Source organism: Lycorma delicatula, chromosome 4 (assembly GCF_047948215.1).
Source record: "Lycorma delicatula isolate Av1 chromosome 4, ASM4794821v1, whole genome shotgun sequence".
NCBI lineage: Eukaryota > Metazoa > Arthropoda > Insecta > Hemiptera > Fulgoridae > Lycorma > Lycorma delicatula.
In genome coordinates, this window is record NC_134458.1 from 167,743,553 (window position 1) to 167,767,213 (window position 23,661).

Below are 23,661 nucleotides of genomic sequence, written 5' to 3' on the forward strand. Positions count from 1 at the left end.
ACCAAAACTATGTAACGACTAAAAAATTATGGCTCTAAAACAAAATGAAACATATTTTCAAATATTTTACATAAACAATTTTATTGTTTTAAAAAATCTTACAATTAATAAAAATTACAATGTACTTTGTGCATTGCAATTACTAGATGCTTTCTCAGTGGAAAATCCACTACTTAAAAAAATGTATTTTATCAAAGTAGAACCAGAATGTACATTAAAATAATAATTTAAAAAATCCACATGACTGAATTGAGAATTTCTTTTTTTAAGTTTGTTAAAAATCACCATGGTGATTTTTAAAAAAAGTTTGTTAAAACATCGTCATAAAATTAATATTTATCACGTGTCAGATGTTCAACAATAAAAGCTGGGTAGAATATATCAGCAGTTTTTAATAAATAATTTCTTATTTGTGTTACGTTGGTTTCCTGCTTAACTTCACCATGAAATTGAGCTGATTGTTTTCAAAATTTGAGTTTAGAATTTTTGACTGACATGGGGATTTGAGTAGTTTAGTTCAGTTTTATTTTACATTTCTGTAAAACAATAGTACTCATTTTATAATGGAGAAAGACTTCGATTATTTTGTGTCAGAGTTTAGTAAACTTGTTAGTGGAAGAAATGAAAGTGATAGAGAACACATGAATAAATTATTTGATCGCTTGAATGCCATTAACTACAGAGGTTATACTAATTTAAATAACGATGTTAGTAAATCATTGGTTACGTTCTTACGCATGTTTTTTATACTTAACATAGTGATTTACATCTATGTTTAATTTTTATAGTAAATGCTTATAATGTCTTGCTTGTATATTAATCTCATTTAGGTTATGTTTACTGAAAATAGGTTAGTTGGTATTCATCAACCTTATTATTTCTATACTTAATAATGTTATGGTAGGTGCTGATTTGATGTCAACATTTTGTTGGTACATATATTTGTAAGTTTGTTGCAGTTTAGTTCACTTGTGTGTTGTTATTTATATACTGGATTTATTATATACCCGGGTTTTGGCAAATATCGAAGTTACAAAGCCCCCTCGTCCAAAAAAAAAGTTAGTTGCTTTTATACGGTTTTGAATACTAGACAGTGGATACTGGTGGAGAAGGTGGTTGAGGTTTAATTAACCACACATCTCAGAAATTATTGGCCTGAGTCTGTACAACACTACCTCATTTACATGTTGTACATATTCTCATCTCATTGGGCCATGGGCAAAGTTGCTTATTGTTCACTAGTTGAATAGATTGTAACACACATTAGGGGGAAAAAAATTATGAATTAGTGATGTTAAAATTTAGTTTATATTGTTACTTTTTTATTTTTATTTATTGTAAAGCGAATTACAATTTTTACAGAGAGCAGTTTTACTGATTCATCAATGCTGTACTTTAGTCTCACCATCAGATACATTTCTTGTTGCGAAATGTTGCCACCTTATTATGAACCTGGTTAGTAAATTAGGGGTTCAGATTAATGGTAAATCACTGGTGGTTGTTGTCAATTGGTGCTGTCAGTCACTTAAATCTTCAGCAGATGTTGCATTACTAGATGTTTTACAAGCATTACATGCAGTTATAAATAGTCAAGTATCATCAATTGAAGAGGTAAGGATAAATTTTACCTTAAACATTTGTAAGTCTTATTCTTAAAATGGGATTTTGAAGTTATTTATTTGTTTGATACTTATGAATATTATCTTATAAAATTATTATTGTGTAATACTCATTACTATATTAGGCCTTCAGATTAAAGATATAGTAATAAATACATACAGTAGTAGTAATTCTGAACAATTGCTTGATTACCTTCAGCTTTCTTTGTATTTTGATATATCATAGTAGATAGGATCAGGAAAACACAAAATCTAAATGTCAGAAAGAGGTTTGGACAGGGGTGACCCATGTAAGATAAGTGTATGTCGCGTTATCAGTAGTACTCTAGTCAATCAACAGTCAGTTTTGCTAGTTATGACGAACTGTGCTTTGGCGAGAGGTTAGGGTTAGAGTAAGGTTAAGTAAGGGTTAAGTAGAGTAAATAAGGGTTAAGTAAGAGAAAAGAAATAAACCATAAACTCACCTTAATATTCATCAGACTTGTAGTAAGCCATTGAAGATGACTGATGAACCTCTTCATAAGGTGATTATCTGTCATACATATGACTAGTAACACAGAGTATGTGGTGTAGTCTCTTTCTGTAGTGACTTTATTTCCGTTTAAACATAAATTTAGCAAAGGTGCCGTATGAGATGGTGTTAAATATTGCCATAATTTATCCCTAACCTCTCTTCAAAATGTCCAACCTTAACCGTAACTTCTCTCCACAGAATGGATCAGCATCACAAAACTGATAGCTAATTGTCTAGAGTACTGATAACATGGCATGGACTTTGACTTTGTTGAACCTGCTGTCTAAACATACTTTCCAACATTTTGTATGTTTTTCTGATCCTGACCATATCTACTATGGTATATTAAAGTATGAACAAAGTTGATAAATTAATTGCTCAGAAATACCAAAATAGTAATAAAGCAAATATGAAGATAATAAATTTTTAAAGAAGTACACAAAATAATGATAATAATTTGAGCACATATTGTTAACATTGTAAATAACAATACTGGGATTTTTTTTTAGCAATTAGTATTTTAAATATCCCTTGCCAGAATAAAATTTGTTTATAGTTGAAAATATTTTAATCTTATTTTAAATAAATTACTGGAAAGGTCATGTAAAATGGGGTGATTGTTTAAAACAGTTTTAAATAAAAATTGCAACTGAAACATAATAAAGCTTAAATAATTGACAGCTTAGAATCTTATTAAGTTGTTTAATATTTATTAATAGGCTGTACTTTTTATAGGCATTCGCCTCCTATCACAGCTCTTTACTTTGTATTATTACAGAAGAAAATTGAATATTACTACAGATTATCTGTTTATAATGTTTTGTTAAAAGAAACTTCATCTTTATTAGTTTGTGTAAATTACACATAATGTAAGTTGTTAGGCATCTCCTGCAAGTTGGCATTTGGGGTAGATACTCCCCTTGCCTACTTCCCTAGTTTTGTCTGTGTACTAGTAATATTATGATTGAAATTGTTAATAGTGTCTGTGCATTCTGAAACTTCTAATACTTTCTTTGTTGAGGTTTGGCCAGCCTAATTTCTAACCCAAATAACTAATTTGAACTCTAAAAATAATTAAAATATCAAAATAAAATAAAATTTTGAAAAACTAATCAAGAATGAAACATTAAGGAAAGTATATTATACATTATTTATGAGAAAAGAAACCAATATTTATCTTATGAAGTATTTCTTTAGAATGATGAAAGATACTATCTATATCTGAAGCCAATGAATCACTAATTTTACAGGCAATCCTCAAAGCTTTCTTCTTTAGTCTTTTTGTTCTATATGAAACAGAGCTTAAGTAATAATTAAGTGAAATCATCTATAAAATACAACATGACTGAAACCTGGTTAACAGATACTTTTTCAACCAGTAGTAATATTGGCAGGATTCTGTTCAGGATGACCAGTGACCCAATAAAATTGTTTAGCTAATGAATTCATAAGTATATCATGTTATTTATTAGATATTATTTTTTGTAAGGCATCACCATCAAAATATTCAATTTTATTATGTTAACTAACTGAATTGTAAATAAATCATGAATTTACAGTATGTTAAAAAATGCTTTAAGTTGGCAGATCTGCTTGTAATGTTTTAATAATAATATTTCAAACAGATTTATCTCCTTACATTATGTAGCCACACATTTCATTGCATGATTTCAAATTATCAAACTGTTGTAGCTTTTTTTTTTGTAGGAGGAGGGAAAATCTGCAACCAGACGCAGACGCCCAGCAGCCTGTGTTACTGGGAGTGTGGGATTTCCTGCATAATGTGGGGACCCACTAAAAACACCTCCCCCTTATGCAGCAGTCCAGATACCTGCCTTGTGGTATAACTCTTGTACTGCTGTTCTGCCTGCGGGTTTTCTTTGGGTGGGTTAGGGAGTCCCAGGGCAGCAGTGACGACCACAGGGGGACCCTGACTGTCTCCTTACCCAGAGGCTGTTCCCTCACCATTCACCCATGTCCCTTGTCCTCCAGCCAGACCTTCACCAATCTGATGGCCATGTTTGCTTTAGTGACCAGCCGCTGAGAGTCCTTGTGAACAGCAACTAGTACAACGTTGTCAGCGAAGGCCACTGCCTGCACTCTATCCAGTCAGTCAAAAGGTCAAATATGCCCATCATACATAAGATTCCAAAGCAGCAGTTTTCAATAATGACCCATGAGGCACCCCCCCCTCCTTAACTCTATAAAAAACTAATTTGCTTCTCTCATTTGATGACGTTCTCAAGATTTTTCTCTGACAGGTAGTCTTGAATCAACCTCAGTAAGTATGGGGAGATATTTCTCCTATACAATTCCTTCAGGATTGCAGACCATTTGATCATATTAAAAGCAGTTTTGATATCCAGGAATACAAACGTAGGTATTTTCCTGGAATGTCTAGTTCCTTGGACTGCTGTATCAACAATAGTATTGACTCTCAAAAGTATTGAGACAAACAAAAGTATTGACTCTCCTCCTTAGGGTGTCTATGGTTGATCTCTCTTCACGGAATCCAAACAGTCGATTCGAGAGGCCATCTCGACTTCTCTCTTGAGCTTACTTAAGAGTAGTGCCTTGAAGAACTTGCCATTTGTGTTCAGCAGGCATAATGGCCTGTAGCCCACAGGATAATCCATAGCACGCATAATCCTATAGCACGCTTCCACTTTGCTGGGATAATCCCAATGGTGATGATGTGGTTGGCTATTTACAACACTGTCAAAGGGTCTACCTCCAATAGGGCCTTCAGTAGTTCTACCAGAACCGTCGTAGCTAGGTATAACTAAATTATGACATTATCAAATGCATCAGTAAACTAGTAATAATAGGGGTCTTAAAAACAGAAATTTCTGAGATATGACACTTTGTTAATCAGTGACAATGGTATATATATATATATATATATATATATATACACACACACACACACACACACACACACACGAGGTGCGACAATAAAGTAATGATACTGGTTTTTCTTTGCAAGATGTGGCAACCCTGCAGCTTGCATAGGCACACCACCATCTTTGACCTTGGTCTATAACCTACTTCTAGTCCAAGCAGCACATTGATGCAACTGCTCAGTCGTGAGTTGTGCTGTAATAAGGGAACACGTGTTTGTTTCTCTCGTCACAGAAATGAAACTGCAAAATATTGCGCAACGGTATGCCATTTCTTTTTGTGTTGAATTAGGTGAAAACGCGACAACTTATGGTAAGCTTCAGAATGCTTTTGGAGAGGAGGTTATGTCAAGAGCTAAAGTTTTTTGGTGGCATAAAATTTTTAGTGAAGGCAGAACGAAAGTTGAAGATGAAGATCGCAGTGGACGACCATCAACCTCACGGACAGATGTCAACTTGACTAGGGTGCGTGAAATCGTACGATCTGATCGAAGATTATCTGTGAAAATGATTGCTGCAGAACTCAACATCAATCGAGAAACTGTTCGTCTAATATTAACTGAAGATCTTGGTATGAGAAAGATTTGTGCAAAAATGGTCACCAAAAATCTCACACAACAGCGAGAAACACGGAAAAATGTGGCAGCCGATCTGTTAGAGCAAACTGAAATCAATCCAGATTTGTTGAGCCGTGTTATCACTGGTGATGAAGGTTGGTTTTTTCAATACGATCCAGAGACAAAACGCCAAAGTTCACAATGGTGCTCAAAGGGGTCACCCAGACCAAAAAAAGCTCGCATATCAAAGTCAAAAGTGAAATGCATGCTTGTGTGCTTCTTCGATTCAAAGGGAATTGTTCATAAAGAGTGGCTGCCTCCTGGACAAACAGTTGCCTCCTGGACTTCGTAAACGAGTTCTTCGTGTCCATGCCAACATTGCTTGCTGATAATTGGATTCTACATCACGATAATGCGCCATCCCATACTGCTGTCAGTACACCAATTTTTAACCTCAAAACAAATTTCAGTACTACCACAGCCAACCTTATTCACCAGATATCGCTCCGTACGACTTTTTTCTATTTCTAAGAGTCAAAATGGCGGTCAAGGGACACCATTTTCAAACAACACAAGATGTCCAAAAAGCTGTGATGAGGGTCTTGGAGGATATTACAGAAGATGAGTTCCAGAAATGTTACCATCAATTGCAGAAGCGCTGGAATAAGTGTGCGCAATCAGAGGGGAACTACTTTGAAGGAGACAACATAAACATGACTAAAACGGTAAGCAACATTTTTTTCACATCAGTCTCATTATTTTATTGGCGCACCTCGTATATTATATTTATATTATTTTTGATATTAAATTATCAATACTATATGAAATCTTATATATCTATTTTTAAATTTATAATATTATATTATTTGATAAGTTTAATATTTCCATTTGCATGTAATATCTCTTTTTATTTTAAGTATATAAACAGTTTGATTATGGTAATTGAAAAATACTGAAATTTAAAAAATACTTGCTCCATCCAGTTAATACATTGTTTATTTGCCATTAAGTGTGTTAAATTTTCAATGAGTCTCAGATAAATAAAAGAGTTTTATTTCCTTTCTTTAAGGTTACCAAGGATTTAATAATGAAGTTAAGTGAAGAATTAGAAAGTGGAGCAACACTTTTATGTCCACAGGAAGTGAAGCTTTGGAGGATTCGTTGTATTCATGCATTAGCATGTACTGGTACACTTAAACCCGCCCAAGTTAATCATTGCACTAAAATTATATTTGATATCCTTACTGTCAATGTAGAATTAGAAAATTTTGGATGTGTTCAGGTAAGATTTGTTCATTTGTTCATTTTTTTTTATATTAGTCCCAAAAAACTGTCTTTTGATAAAAAGTAATATAACGCAATTTAACTTAAAAAAAAAAATATTAGTATACAATCATATTGTTTACATCTCCATGTAAAATGAACAGATTGCTTGATTAGAAACACATCTTCTGGAGAGGCACATTTTTTAGGTGCAAAAAGAAAAAAAATTTAGCTCATAGTACTTGTGTTTTTTGAGTGAAAAGAAGAGATAAAATTATGTAATAAAGAACCAGAACAATCTTTAGTCCTTGAAAAATCTACTTTTGTTTTGAAAATACTGGAAACCTTGAATAAAAAATGATCAATAACTTTTTATTCTGCCATGTGAGAAATGAAAGAAAAAAATAAAATTTTGATCTAGCCCTACCCAGTTCATAGCCCCAAAGAAATGTTTTTAAATTCAAGCAGATGTAATAGATTCATTTGAATCCTATTTGAATTGTTTATTTTTTGAGAAATATTGAATATAAAAACTTAAGATTAATTTTATACTAAAAGTTTATTTATGACGTTTTTTTACATACTAAGTCATAGGTGCTTGTATGTCGTGCATCCCCTTTGGATGCACAACATACATCCACATGACGTATCCCTAACCCTAGCAGTTTCTCTATTTACTGCTGCCTCGGCTGCTGTTACATGATTCTGCAGTTCGACCACTGTAGCTGGAAGGGGAGGCACGTTGACAGAATATTTTACAAATCTCCCCACAAGTAAAAATTGCGCACAGTGAGGTATGGTGATCTTGGAGGCCAGTGATGTAAATCTGAATTGTTAGGTACCATACAGCTGATCCATCATTGAGGAATCCTATCATTCAAAAATTCTTGAACATACAGACTCCAGTGAGGTAGTGCTCTGTCCTGCTGGAAAATGATATATTCTGAATCGGCCTCCAACTGAGGTAAAAGCCAGTTTTCAAGCATGTTAAGGTACATTGTTCCCGTAACTGTTCTCTAAGAAAAAAAGGGACCTTACACCTTTTTCCAAGAAACTACACAAAATACATTAAGTTTGGAAGAGTCTCCTCTCATGCTGTACTCATGTGGCTTCTCCATATCCCAAATTCTAACATTGTGGTGGTTTACCTTCACATTTAAATGAAAAATAACTTTGTCACTAAGCACTAAGCTTATTATAAAATTATTATCTTATGCCATCTTGTTAAGGACGAATTCACAAAACTCCACACATTGTTATTTTTCATCATAAAGAGCTTGTAGTAACTGAATACTGTACGGTTCAATAAGCAAACATCAACATAAAACACGCCAAATAGACATTATGGGAATGTTTAGTTCTGTACTGGTGCAGCGAGTTGATTTGTAGGAGCTATGTAAGAAACTCTGATGGATGTGCTCCACATCTTCGTCTGACACACAGGGTTGACCACTTTACACAGACAACCCATATCTTTATCTTTAAATTGTTTATACTATCGCCTAATGCTCTGAGCGGTAGGAGGTTCAGTACTGTATTCACAACAGAAATCACACTGAACAGTAATTACAAATTTACACTGTGCAAAGCATAGAACAGAAAAACATTTCTGTTGTGCAGTTTCCATTTTCTCTAACACTGAAGTGAAAGAACTTCTGGTGCTACCTAGCGACAACCCCGTGAAACTTTAGAGTTCCCTTTTTCTAACAGTATGCTGTTTTTTTTTTGTCTTCAGTTGTTTGACTGGTTTGATGCAGCTCTCCAAGATTCCCTATCTAGTGCTAGTCGTTTCATTTCAGTATACCCTCTACATCCTACATGCCTAACAATTTGCTCCAACAACGGGTAACAATAGAAGACGCTGGGCTCGCAATAAAATGTCCCTATAACATTCGAACTGTAAACGATGAGCCCAGACGGGTGCAGTGTACAATATTATGGCCTCGCAGATATCTTTGTTAAGAATACGCATGGTGTAATAATTTAACCTTCAATCGGGATGGATGTCTACGAACACCAAAGAAGGCATCTGCAGCCTCCTTGCGACAAACTGAAGGTGCTCCCTGAATTGAAACCTCTCTTCAAGGATGACATCTAGATATTTCTGCGGTAACACCTAAAATTGTCTACTTTAAATTTAAAATTTTTTAAATTGTCTATTTTATATTATTCCCTACAACATAACCTTTAATTCTTATTTCAACAAAAAGTGAAAGTGTGAACTTGAGTAAGCATTATTTGGAGATATCTGTAGTTCAGAAAAAGGCATTTTTCTAGTTATAGTTGATAACAAACTTTTATTTATATCAGTTATATGAATAACATTACACTACAGTCTACTGATAGATAAATTTGACAAATTAGCTAATGGGCCAGATATTTTTTTTTCTCTTCAGTCATTTGACTGGTTTGATGCAGCTCTCTAAGATTCCCTATCTAGTGCTAGTCGTTTCATTTCGGTATACCCCCTACATCCTACATCCCTAACAATATATTTTACATATTCCAAATGTGGCCTGCCTACACAATTTTTTCTTTCTACCTGTCCTTCCAGTATTAAAGTTACTATTCCCGGATGTCTTAATATGTGGTCTATAAGTCTGTCTCTTCTTTTAACTATATTTTTCTAAATGCTTCTTTCTTCATCTATTTGCCACAACACCTCTTCATTTGTCACTTTATCCACCCATCTGATTTTTAACATTCTCCTATAGCACCACATTTCAAAAGCTTCTAATCTTTTCTTCTCAAATATTCCAATAATCCAAGTTTCACTTCCATATAAAGTGACATTCCAAACATATACTTTCAAAAATCTTTTCCTGACATTTAAATTAATTTTTGATGTAAACAAATTACATTGCTGACTGAAGGCTCGTTTCGCCTGTGCTATTCGGCAATTTATATCGCTCCTGCTTCGTCCATCTTTAGTAATTCTACTTCCCAAATAACAAAATTCTTCCACCTCCATAAACTTTTCTTCTCCTATTTTCACATTCAGTGGTTCATCTATGTTATTTCTACTAAATTTCATTACTTTTGTTTTGTTCTTGTTTATTTTCTTGCGATGTTTCTTGCGTAGGACTTCATCTATGCCGTTCATTATTTCTTCTAAATCCTTTTTACTCTCTGCTAGAATTACTATATCATCAGCAAATCGTAGCATCTTTATTTTTTCACCTTGTACTGTTACTCCGAATCTAAATTGTTCTTTAGCATCATTAACTGCTAGTTCCATGTAAAGATTAAGAAGTAACTGAGATAGGGAACATCCTTGTCGGACTCCCTTCCTTATTACGGCTTCTTTCTTATGTTCTTCAATTGTTACTGTTTCTGTTTGGTTCCTGTACATGTTAGCAATTGTTCTTCTATCTCCGTATTTGAACCCTAATTTTTTTTAAATGCTGAACATTTTATTCCAGTCTACATTATCGAATGCCTTTTCTAGGTCTATAAACTCCAAGTATGTTGGTTTGTTTTTCTTTAATCTTCCTTCTACTATTAATCTGAGCCCTAAAATTGCTTCCCTTGTCCCTATACTTTTCCTGAAATCAAATTGGTCTTCTCCTAACACTTCCTCTACTCTCCTCTCAATTCTTCTGTATAGAATTCTAGTTAAGATTTTTGATGAATGACCAGTTCTCTTTATTCCGCCTAAGTTTGCTTCTGCTGACTAAAGAATTTCCTTTTTAACATTCTCCCATTCTTCTTCTACATTTTCTACCTTATCTTTTTTACTCAGACCTCTTGCGATGTCCTCCTCAAAAATCTTCTTTATCTCCTCTTCCTCAAGCTTCTCTAAATTCCACCGATTCATCTGACACTTTTTCTTCAGGTTTTTAAACCCCAATCTTCATTTCATTATCACCAAATTATGGTCGCTATCAATGTATGCTCCAGGGTAAGTTTTGCAGTCAACGAGTTGATTTCTAAATCTTTGCTTAACCATGATATAATCTATCTGATACCTTGCAGTATCGCCTGGCTTTTTCCAAGTGTATATTCTTCTATTATGATTTTTAAATTGGGTGTTGGCAATTACTAAATTATACTTCGTGCAAAACTCTATAAGTCGGTCCCCTCTTTCATTCCTTTTGCCCAGCCCGTATTCACCCACTATATTTCCTTCCTTGCCTTTTCCAATGCTTGCATTCCAATCTCCAACTATTATTAAATTTTCATCTCCTTTTACGTGTTTAATTGCTTCATCAATCTCTTAGTATACACATTCTACCTCAACATCATCATGGGCGCTTGTAGGCATATAGACGTTAACAGTCGTTGTCGGTTTAGGTTTTGATTTTATCCTTATTACAATGATTCTATCACTATACGTCTTGAAATACTCCACTCTCCTCCCTATCTTCTTGTTCATCACAAAACCTACTCCTGCCTGCCCATTATTTGACGCTGAGTTAATTACTCAGCGTGCTGAGTAATGATTACTGAGTACTGATTACTCAGTATGCTGTATATTAATTATATACTATTATACATATTACATCAAAATATATATATATATATAATTCTGTGAAATATCCTGTGTTAGAAAGTGAATCTATTACATCCACTTTAATTTAAAAAATTAATATAATTTAAAATGTATTTATACACACACACACACACACAGAGTAGCTTGCAAATTAATCTGAATACTGATGTTATTCAATGAAAAGTATATTTAAGGAAAAAAATGATACCTGTACAGTTTGTGATTATCTAGTAATTAAGATGACCTCCTTTATTCTTAATCACTTCATGTAAGTTGGCATCAATTTAACAAGTGTACTAAACATTTTTTTGGATTCATCAAAAACCATATTAGTACCACAAAAATTGAACTCACCTTATTGCTGTATAAGGAATGCTTATAAGCAATAAGGTGAGGTCAATTTTTGTGGTACACTTCATTTCTGATTTTTCGTGTTTTTTGGCAGTATGGCACAGTAGCAAATCTTTTATCTGATGCTTTTCAGACATACGGAACCCTTTGCCCCTTAAGATAAAAATGTGGCTCATTGAAAAACAACATTCTTCCAGTCTTTTTTTTTACCCAGTTATAATGTGTTTTGGCCCACAAGAGCTTTCTTTCACACTGATGTGTTAAAAGCTGCTTTTTAGATGCCCAACGAGCTTTCTGTCCAGTTGCAAGAAGTTGGTTTGTAACAGTTGTCATGTGTAAATCTGTTTCATTGGCTGCTAATTCCTGACTTATGTCCACAGCAGATAATTTTGGATTAAGTTAACTTTTTTTCACTAATAACCGATCCCGTGTTGGAGTTTTTTTTTATGGCCATATTTGCCTTTACTTTGAGGTGAAAAGAAACCAGTTTCTTTAAATGTTTTTAAAATAGCATTCACCGTCCCTAATCCAACACCATACTCAGAAGTTTGTTCTGTCATACTGGCATGCTCAGAAAGAGAAACAATTTTTAAACACTTTCTTATGAAAATATGATTTTGAAATAAAAATAAAATAAACTTTCAGAAAACACTATTTATAATATGAAAATTTCTAAATAACCAAAGAACAATAACCTCATATTGCACAGCAACTTAAAGAATGGGTGTGGTCAAGCAGTGTAGGAACATGGAAATAAACAAAAAAATCCCCTGTGTTTGGGTTAATTTGCATGTTACTGTAGAAGAAGGCTTTTTGCTAGCAAAAAGATTTAACAGAGAAAAATGAAAGTAACTTATTTAAAACTTCAAAATCTCAAAATTGTTAACTAGATCAGTGAAAGCTAATTCATTGGAGTCACAGATAACTAAACAATCAATTCGTTGCTAAGGCAAGAGAATAGAGGATACAAATTGTAACATAATAGCTTATCTTCTATCAGTTGAAAAGTATAGAATTTAATTGATTCAGCTTGTACTTCTATCATTCTTTTTAAAAAAATAATTATATGTAACAAACAGTTCAATTAGTAGTGCCTGAATATGTTTGTATTAAAATAAATCTTATTTAAGAATTCTAGTATGTATGTTTGTTGACATAAATTGCTATTTACCAAAAAATAAGTTTCTTCCTCTTAAAAAAAGCCATTTGCATTGTTTTTGTATAATATAAAGTAAAATAGTATTATATTCTCTAAATAAAATTGTACATAATAATCTTGCATATTTAAAAAGTACATAATAAAGATTTTAAAAACACAAGGAATATTCTAATTCTAGGGTAAACAATGTATAATTTATAAATGAGTAAATTTCTACTAAATTCTTTTCATTTGATAGAATCAATATGTGTGTAGATATTAAATAAGACCGAATGAAAGTAAAAGAAAAAGATTATTCCATAAAACATTTCTCACAAAAAAATAGTACTTAAGAATCCATGATTAGATCTATCATATTCTTTATATCTAAGCATTCTTTGACTTCAGTCACATAATTCATTTATATATATACTTGTCATTTATAGACATGTATTTTCTACCTTGAAATCCCACAGTACTGTATTTAACTGTCAGTTAATTCGCTTCTAGTAAGCAATACTAATAGAGAGCAACCTACTGTGAGCACTTACTAGAGGACTACATAAAGCCATGGATGTACTGTGATTTAAACTGTGTGCTGCTTGTCTTCAAATTCCTTTCTTTATACTAAGAATGAAGCTTCATCTTTTGAAAAAAAGAACAATAAATTCTATTTTCTAAGATTGAATCAGCATTTCCTTCTCATGATAATAACATCTTAAGGGATTATCAATGAATATGTATTTCCCACAAAGTTATTATTTTGATTTTTTATTCAAATTATCAAAGCATTTTAAGTTGTAGTAATTTTTAAAAATCTTGTTCTAATTAATTTTGACCAAAGAATTAAATAATTGGATGCAACATCAGTTCTTTCCCACTTAAACTTTTCTTGAAAAAGCGATCAAATATTTGCAAAGGTTTTGAAAAATCATTCAGTAATATGATGTAATATTGTTTTAGATTCTATTTATTAGTATTATACCAGAAGAAAGTATCAGAAAAATCATGTGTAAGTAAAAAAGAAAACTTGCAATTTCAATTCTGATATAAATTTTTGGCCAAAAAAGCTGACCAATCATTTTTGTATTTTTATAAAATAATATCAAGCCTTTCTTAACCTATAGTATTTTTTCAGTTTTTTTTTTTTTATAATTGGAGGTGTGAGAACTATGTCATTGGTTGAACAACAGTAAAAAACAACTAACGTGAAGGGAGCACATGCATATAAACAACAGTTCAAAGGTTTTAGCATGAAAATACAGTCTATTACCATTTTTATCAATTAAAATTTTCATGGAAAGGGATCCTACATATATCATAAAAGTCAGCCTTACTGAAGATAAAATGGGCCACCAATTAAAATTTTTAAAAAAGATTCTCCACCAGTGATTGCACGTTATGTGGGGCTATTTTCTTTCAAATATATTTCTTTATTAAATTACATCCTTAGCTAAAAAAGGAAAAGTTTTTTAGACTAACTAAATTTAAAACTCGTCTTAAATATTTTACAAGTAGAGTATTTCTACATATAAACATTTTTTATAAGTAACTATCGTTTTGTTATAAAAAATATTAAGCAAATTTTTTCTAAGTGCCATATCAGGACTATATGGTGGGGGATGAATTTGTTCCCAGCCAAATGATGCAATGAGCCGCACATGGTCAAGCATTGTTATGAAGCAGCACAATTCCCTACAGAGCATACCATGCCTTCTCTTTTGGATTGCATGATTAGTTTAGTCAAGGACTCACAATATGTCTCCTCTACCTTTACAGTTTCACCCAAGACAAAAAATCTACAAGCAATGGCCCCATCTGTCCCAGTAAACAGTGCATGTCATTTTCTGGGCTTACATTGTTCAGCCTGGAAAATAATTCAGTCATTCCATGGATTATTATTTTAATTCCAGTATAATGTGAGACCCACATATCTCCTCACCAGTAACAATTTAGCTTAAAAACAGATTGTCTTTATTGCTGTATCTCATGAGAAAATCAAAACTCTGGCTGAACGTTTGATTTTGTGCTACTCTGTCAGCATTCAATTTACATCTTGCTTGAGCACAATTTTCAATAATTTAAGCATACAGACACAGTTTCATAGAGAACACTTCCTGAAATTAAAGGAAATTGATGAATTTCGGCTGCTTTTACAGCATGTACTTCACAATTAGTAGCACTGTTTTTAGGCATAGACATTTTAAACACTCACAAGAAACTGTAAACGAAGACTAAAAATCATGTAATGGCATCTGTAGCAAGCCAATAAGTATAGTTACTCAGTGCACCTGCACAAAACTATGACAGCTACAGCCATGTTGCATATTACATATATCAAAATGTTACTTACTTAAAAATATACCTCATATTGGTTAACTGACTGTGTAGTTTACCTTGCATTATCTGAGTCGAGGTCATGTGAATGTCCTGTAATAGATTGAAATAATATCTTTTAAGACTTTTCTTAGAATCAGCAGCTAGTTAACCCCTAGCAGAGAGATTAAAGTATTTTCAACTAAGTACTCAGTAAATTTGTAAATGTTAACTTATGTAACAATTTTCTCTAAGTAAAATTCTAGTATAATTTACAGGAAAAATATTATTTTTGTGTAATATATTTTCCCCCACCCCAAAAAATTGTTTTTATTTTTTTTTGAAAAAATTTGTGAATTTACAAAAGTTTTTTAAATTCCAGTATATACATTTTGCAAAACATTTTTTTCAACAAAAATTGTATACTTTTATACGTGTGTAAAACATGTTAACTTTAAGAATAAAAGTATTGTATACATGCACAATTATTCTTATCAAAGTTTTCACTATGATGCTGTACATGATGTCAGTAGTATATTGTTTAATATTATAATAATTTATAACTAACATAATTCTGTTTTGTAGAAAACCCCTTAATATTTACATATCTCTTACAAAAACAATACAAAGGTTGTTTTTTTTTTTAAGAAAATGAAATTGTTTCTTTCAATTGCCCTAATTGATCACTATTTAAAAATCTAGAAAACATTTTTAAAAAGGTAAAAATAATAATAATAAAAATGAAATTTGTTACATGCAGAATATAAAAGTACCATATACTAGAATTACCATGTACTAGAATTTATAGATAAGATGGCAGATTTTATCATTGAATAAATATTTTTGAAAGAATAAAAAACTTGTTGAAAATATGTTTATCTTATTAATTACATTTTAAATTAACAAAATTAATATAAAAAATATACTGTGATGATCGTCAATATAATATCTCTATGCTACCATTTGAGATGAACAGATATGAGTAAAAAATTGATTTACACTAACCAATTTTATGTCTAATTTTAATTTTCCAAATCTGTACAAATTTTTGTAAGATCCATATGAAGACAATAAAAAATTGATTTTATTTTTAGTTTTGATAAGTTTATTTATGGATAGAATATCAGGAGAATCTACTAAAAAAAATTTTTTATTAGAAATGACCTAGTTTATTCTTATTTTACCAGATGTGTAAATATGAAACCGGAATTTTTGTATAGAAAATACTCGTTTATTGTATGAAAATGATAAAAAATATTTTATTCGAAATATTTTCCATCGCTAGCTATACATATTTCCCATCTCTCTGAATATTTATGAATGCTATGCCAAAAAAACTATTGCACTTTTGAGGCAAACCAGTCATCGAGCCATTTTCATAATAAGTGAAGCGCTGCTCAGCAACTGCATGTCCCATCGTTGCAAATAAATAGTTTTCGGACAGAGCCAAGTCTGGTGAGTAAGCCGCTTGCGAAAGTATTTCTCAACTGAACGCCTCAATCGTTTCCTTGACTGGTTTTACTGTGTGTGATTGTGCATTATCGTGAAACAAAATCACTTTGTGTTTCCTTTTTTAATATTCTGGTCATTTTTCACGCAATGCTTGATTCAAATCGATCACTTGTTGTCGATAGCGTTCAGTATTAATGGTTTCACCAGGTTTTAGCAGCTCATAACAAATCACACCCTTCTGATCCCACCAAACACAGAGGATTGTCTTCTTTCCATAGCGATTTGGCCTTGAAATCGATGTTGATGATTCACCTGGGGTTACTCATGATCTTTTACGCTTAGGATTCTGGAAATATATCCAGTTTTCAACACCTGTCACAATTTGGAGAAATGAATTTCTTTTGTACCTGGCGAGCAGCATTTCACAAGTGATTTTTTGGTTTTCTTGCTGTCTTTCATTCAGTTCATGTGGAACCCATTTTCCCACCTTCTGAATCTTTCCCGTGGCTTTCAAAAGTATGGAGATGACTTCTTGTGTTACATTTAATTGATCCTGAGTTGTTGTTGCATTTGAACGTCATCCTCATCCAACAATGCTTGCAATTCACTGTCTTAAAACATTTTCAGTGGTTTTCCACGTTCTTCATTTCTCACGCCAAAATCGCCACTTTTGAATATTTTAAACCATTCAAAGCACTGTTATTTACCAACATCATGCTCACCGTAAGCTTTGACAAGCATTTGATGCGATTCTGCAGCAGTTTTCTTTAAGTGGTAACATGAAAATCAATGCTGTCCGTAAATTGTACTTTATAGGTACAAAACTCAACATTTTCAATTCCAATTAAAACTGTGTTGTTTTATGAAATTTGTATTGTTGTGAGTTGAAAATCTTTATCAGCTGTTAAAAAAAGAAAATGATGCGGTTTGGCAGTAACTACATTGACAACTAGGGCCATCTACGGGCAAATTCTGGTTTCATATTTGCACACCTGGTAGTTATTTTGTTTGTTAAACAATTGAGTTTCAAGGGTGCGTTATGAAACGTCACCACCTTCAAAAAGAAACAAATTTATTAAGTTAAACTGAGCAGAAGTATTTCTCAATGATTTGCAAAAGAAAGTCAAACTATTATTTTTAATGTAATGATTAATAGAGTGAGACTAAGTTAAAAAAAAAAATTATGATGTAAGATTAAACCAAGGTAGTCAATATATCAATGTATGTTTAATGCAGTATCCTAATTTTAAGTTATATAAATGTGTTAATTCATCACAACAAAATAATTTTAAAATTTAAGTATTTATTTTGTTTTTATTTTATTTTAAATTAGGTAATAGCAAGTTGTATAGAAGCTGTACAGAGTATATGTCAAGGTTGCCCTGATTGGTTATCTGATAATCTTGGAGATGTCATAGGTGTTACTTTAGCATATTTACATTGTGGTCTTCCTGGATGGAACTATAGTCCACCACAAAGGCTTTTTCCAATACCAACACCTGTTATGCCTCGTACCTCGGAACCAAAAGTAAATATTTACAGTGAAAACTACATTCTTTTATTATAACATTTTTATTTGTTTGTTTTTTTAGGATCTTTTTGCTTATAAGTTTTAATTTGTTGTATGATTATAACAGTGACACTAATTTATATTGTGTGTTACTTTCACAGTCAACTACTATTGGTGCAACAGTATATTTATAAAGAGAAACTCTAGTGATCAGCTAAAATTTTGGGTATCAAGGTTTTTTCAAATGTTGACATTTCAAGATCTTTAGCCCAAAAACCACAAAAGAAGTTAAAGAAATTCCCAGAAGACATATGTACATGTTTTGGCATGTATTTTGGTTAATATCTTCAGTCTGGTCTACATAGATTCTTTGAAAATGGCTCAGAGAAATTTCTACATATGAGCCAATAATGTCATTATATTTTGGGCAAAATTAATAAAGGGAAGAGGGGGGGTAGTGTTTGCCATTTTGAATTTTTGACTTTTGTATAACGATCATAGAAAATTAAGCTTTATAATAAAATGAAAGTACTTATTAAATTATTTAAAATTCCAAACTTTTTAGGTCAATTGTTGTTAGTGATGGGGGAATATTCAACATTATCTATAAACAGCTTTTGCCTCATATCTCGTAAACACTAAGACCAAAACAAATTAAATTTTGCTAAATGTATAGCTGGTTTGATAAATATATGGGTCAGAACCAGGAAAGTTTTGCAATCCTTTGCCGGCTTTTCTTTTTCTTAGTGCAAGATGTAAAAATAAGTATTAATTTTTTATCATATATAGTAAATTCTGAATAGCATGACAGTACCTCCAGCCTTAGGTTGCAACCTAAATAGAAAACATAATATTAGAATTGATTTTGAACGTGTACTAAATCCATCCAAAAAAAAATGTACGGGGTACAATTATGTTATTTTAAATTTACTATATCGTATACTTCATGCTACTTATGAAGATGCTGTTTACATTTTTTGCTATTTATTATACACTGTCAAAAATTTTTTTTCAATTGATTCGTATTATAAGTTATTTGTAAACTTTACTGTCATTACTTATTTACTGTGTGAGACAAAACATTGTTGTTTCAGCAACTTGAATTTTAATCTAGATTAAAATTATATTTTTGTAGTAATTTGTTTAATCTTAAAAAATGAATAACACTAAGGTGATGATGATATCAGTTCCTGTTGCTTTTTAACTCTTGCGTAAAGAAGCAATATAGGGATTGAATAATACGTTTGGCAGCAGTATAACAATCCAGGGGGAGAAAATTAGCATATTAAGATTTACTGATAACACTTTATATAATTATATCTCACATGCTTTAAGTATTTAGGGTGTGACTTCATTTTATAAGGATGAGAATCTTTTATATAAATTGAGGAAATGTAGAGCTGTCTTTGAAACAATATATACTACTCTTAAAAATAAGACTAGAAGGGAAATTAAACTAAAATTTCATAAAACATTTGCTGTTCCAATCTTACTTTATGGGAGTGAAACATGGGTGACATTGAAAAAGGAAGAATTTATGATTTACGATAGGATATACCAGACTAGACAAGAAACATAACAAAGATGTTAGAGGAGAACTCAATATGACGCCATTGTTAGACACAAATATGAATTGTAGAGCTAATTGATGTGACCATAAATAGAATACCATCAGAACATTTGCCAGTCAAAGCTTTTGAATATGGTCCTTGAGAAAAAAAGAGATCGAGGAAGACCAAATAAAAGATGGGCACCGGTTTGGGCTGAATAAGCCTATCCTTGTTTAGCAAAAATAAAGAAGATTTACTGATGGCATGGATTTAATGGATTTGCAGAAATTTATATTCCACTATAATAAATGTCACAATTTGAGTGATTACTGTGTAGAAAAGTAATGTAGACTTACAGGTAGCCTGTATATTAATATAAATGAACTTCACTTGGCATGAAGTTCTGGGACTTGCATAACCTATTCTATTCATGAATATAACAGAAAGGCTTCATATAAACATTTGTCCTAAAATACTTTCAGCTACCCCATGAAAGGAAGTTGTATTGAAATTTATATTTAGGATATTAATTAAAAAGCCATCAGGTTGTTCTATTGGTGAATGTCTCTTCCCAAATCAGCTGATTTGGAAGGCGAGAGTTCCAGCGTTCAAGTCCTAGTAAAGGCAGTTACTTTTATACAGATATGAATACTAGATTGTGGATACCGGTGTTCTTTGGTGGTTGGATTTCAATTAACCACACATCTCAGGAATGGTTGAACTGAGACTGTACAATACTACAACACTTGATTGACACTCATACATATCATCCTCTGAAATAATGCCTGAACAGTAATTCCCAGAGGTTAAACAGGAAAAGAAAGAAGGATATTAATTAAAAGGCAGAATAAGTGATTACCAACAAACTGGGCTAAAAAACCATGCTTTTATGTTTGACATACGATAACTTTATTGAATGGAAAATAAACACATAAAACTTCTAAACAAAATTTGTAGAGAATTTAAATCTGAACAAATTGGTAAGATAATTTAAATAAAACAAAGAAAAGTAAGAAAAATATGAATTTTATTTAAAAACAGTATGTTTACTACATTTGTCAGAAAAGTACTTATTTATTGTAAACAAAGTCCAAATTCTTTTCTGGTGATGTGAAACATTTTTAAAAACAAAATTTACTGTAAAAAATTGCTGTTAAAATATATTCTTAAAAATTTGAAATTACATAACAATTATAAAAAATTAAAATTACTTAGGTAATTTTTTTATTAATGGCAGAAATATAATAAATTATTTGAAGAATTATTTCAAAAATAGAAATAAAACAACAGCTGATATCAATGCGCAATATTGTATTACTTTTTAAATCATTCTGAATGTACATTAAGTATATCGGGTACTATGAACTGTGCTGTTGTTAGCGAAGGTTTTCTGGAAATTTTAGTTTGAACGTGATTGGTTTGCCATTGAAGTAGTGCCATCTTATTTGCAAATTTGCAACAGAGGAATACACTGATATGGTATTCATTTTAGGTATGTGTGATGGTAATGCTGTAGCTATTGCAGTAGAATATGAAATATTTTGCAAATCACAGGATTCCAGATCTCAAAGTCTTTGGAAAACAGCTTCTAGTGTTTGTACCAGCTACAAATGATCTATCCAATGCGACATATTGATGAAACTATTATCGATGCAGTTCAGCACAGTCCAGGTGTCAGTACACGGTGTCTTTCTAAGTGGATTGGAGTTTCACATTCAATGGTTTGGAGGACACTTAAATGAAGCAAGTTTTATTCTTATCATAAACAGCCAGTTATCTACACCTAGAAGACTGTTTAACCCACTTCGCATGCAGTTCTGCAACTGGTGGAAACAAATCGACCACTTTAGAAGTATGCTTTATTTACTGATGATGCCATCTTGAGTGAAATTTGCCTTATCATATTTAACATATGCAATGAGCGTACATGGGTAGAAGTAAATCCTTATGAAACAGTGGAGGGCAGTTTTCAACATGGATTTATTTGTGTGATGTGGCCTACTCTCACAATCAGGAGTTTGTATCGTTAATATATTACCTGACCACTTAAATGCTGAGATCTACTTGCACTTTCTTCAAGAAGAACTGCCACAGCTGGTGAAGATGTTCCTCTAGCGCTGAGACACAAAATATACTTCCAGCACGATGGTGCACCTTCCACTTTTCTTTTGCGGTTTCCACTAATATAAATCATCATTTCTCTGAGAAGTAGATCAGTCATGGAGGTCCACATTCCTGGTCACCAAGATTGCCTGATCTAACATCTCATGAGGATGCCCACATTATGGATGCGGCTGAGCAACTTAAGAACAGCCCTGAAGAACTAAAAATAAAAAAGCAGTGCAGAAGCTTGCCAAAAAATGTGTGCCAAAAAATTGCAGACTCATTTTTGAACATTTATAACTGCTGATACATAATGTACTTTGATCTAACATACTGTTTCTAAATAAAATTCTAACTTTTTTAAAATTAAATTAAAATTTAAACTTTTTTAAAATAAAATTCTAAATTAAATTTTCTACAAGTTTTTTTAAAAAGTTTTATGTGTTTATTGCTCATTTTAACTTATTGTACGTCATTCATAAAAAAACAACAGTTTTTTACCCCAATTTATTGGTGTTCACCGCAGATTTCTTAAACTACTGCAGATACAGTTTAGGATTGTATTTTATTTTATTTTTCAGGTCAAAAACCATAAGAAATAATTAATTCTTCCTTTTAATTAACATCCTAAAAATTAAAGTATGATCTCATTTCACTGGGTAGCTGAAATCTGAGAGAAATCTTTCTCGCAAACAGAAAAATCTCTCAAACAAAGCATTTTAGAACAAATGTTTATATGAACTTTTTCCATTTGTTTTCACAACTAGAACAGGTTATGAAAGTCCCAGGGGAATTTCGTGATACACTCTGTATATATAGTGTGACAAAATATTGTTGATTTTTTTTTTAACTACAGTTACACTATTTTAAAGTTATCAAATGTTTACTTCAGCTTTAAGCTTACACTCTTTTATTTATTTATTTATTTATGAAGTTGAATATATTTGTGTTTTTTTTTAAATATTAGTCAATGTATGGGAAATGTTACTGTAATGACTCTTTATTAATTAATTTTTGTTTCACATAGAGATTTCTCTGTGGATATATTTAATTGGGTATTGTATTATATTTTTTCAATATTATTTTACCTCCTATTATTAAAAATATTGATGAATCTTTAAAAAAAAGAGAAGAATTACATTTATATTAGACTGAATCTAAATCTTCGCTTTTCATTGCCTTTTTCGTTCATAGGAGGTAGTGGCTGTTTAAGTGTGAGGGCTGGTTGAAGGCAGGAGAATTTCTTTTTAAAGTAGTTAATTTTGTGTATAATTTATTACTCTAGTACTTGTCTGCAAACTACATTTTCAGTGAACTCTCCATTTGGTTTTACCTGTACTCTAATATTTTTAAAAGATCTTTCATATGAGAGAGACACATACAGTTGTCCATTGTTGGCTGAAGAGATGTCTATTGCCGTATGAGATAACTTCTTTAATCTAATTATGAATTTTTAATAAATATGAACGGTACAACTCTTCTACACTGTGTAGTTCTGATGGCCAGCATACTCTCTGAGAATATAGTGAGTAGAGATAGTATCAGCAGAAATTCTGATAGATCCAGAAAATGATGATGTATAATACTGTATATCCTTCTCTCATCAGCAGTACTGATGGAATTAAGATGATGGATGCAGTTTTTACTGTTTTCTAAATTAAGATTTTTTAATTTTTTTTATTTTATATTTATTTCTTAATTTGTTTTATTTCACTTCACTTTAGAAATTGATTATTTATTCATCCAGTTTTAAAGAATGATTCTAATGTACAATAAAATAGTGATTTTGCAATATTTCTTGAAAATGGTGGTGTTGAGGAGGGCAGGTGATCATTGATAACATATCTAGGGATCATAGACTTTCATTTGACCAGACAGTAGTAAGAATTTACAATG

The 23,661-nt window shown here is 31.8% G+C and overlaps 1 protein-coding gene across 1 annotated transcript in view; it reads left to right on the forward strand.

Moving 5' to 3' along the window:
• The first annotated feature begins 356 nt into the window (after positions 1–356).
• The window catches only part of LOC142324062 (HEAT repeat-containing protein 6), a 78,128-nt gene continuing 54,823 nt past the window's right edge, over positions 357–23,661 (forward strand). Inside the window, exons 1-4 of the mRNA XM_075364674.1 lie at positions 357–707; positions 1,363–1,611; positions 6,660–6,872; positions 17,936–18,130. Of these exons, the coding sequence (XP_075220789.1) occupies positions 564–707; positions 1,363–1,611; positions 6,660–6,872; positions 17,936–18,130 (801 nt within the window). The 5' untranslated portion in view covers positions 357–563. The remainder of the gene's footprint in view (positions 708–1,362; positions 1,612–6,659; positions 6,873–17,935; positions 18,131–23,661) is intronic.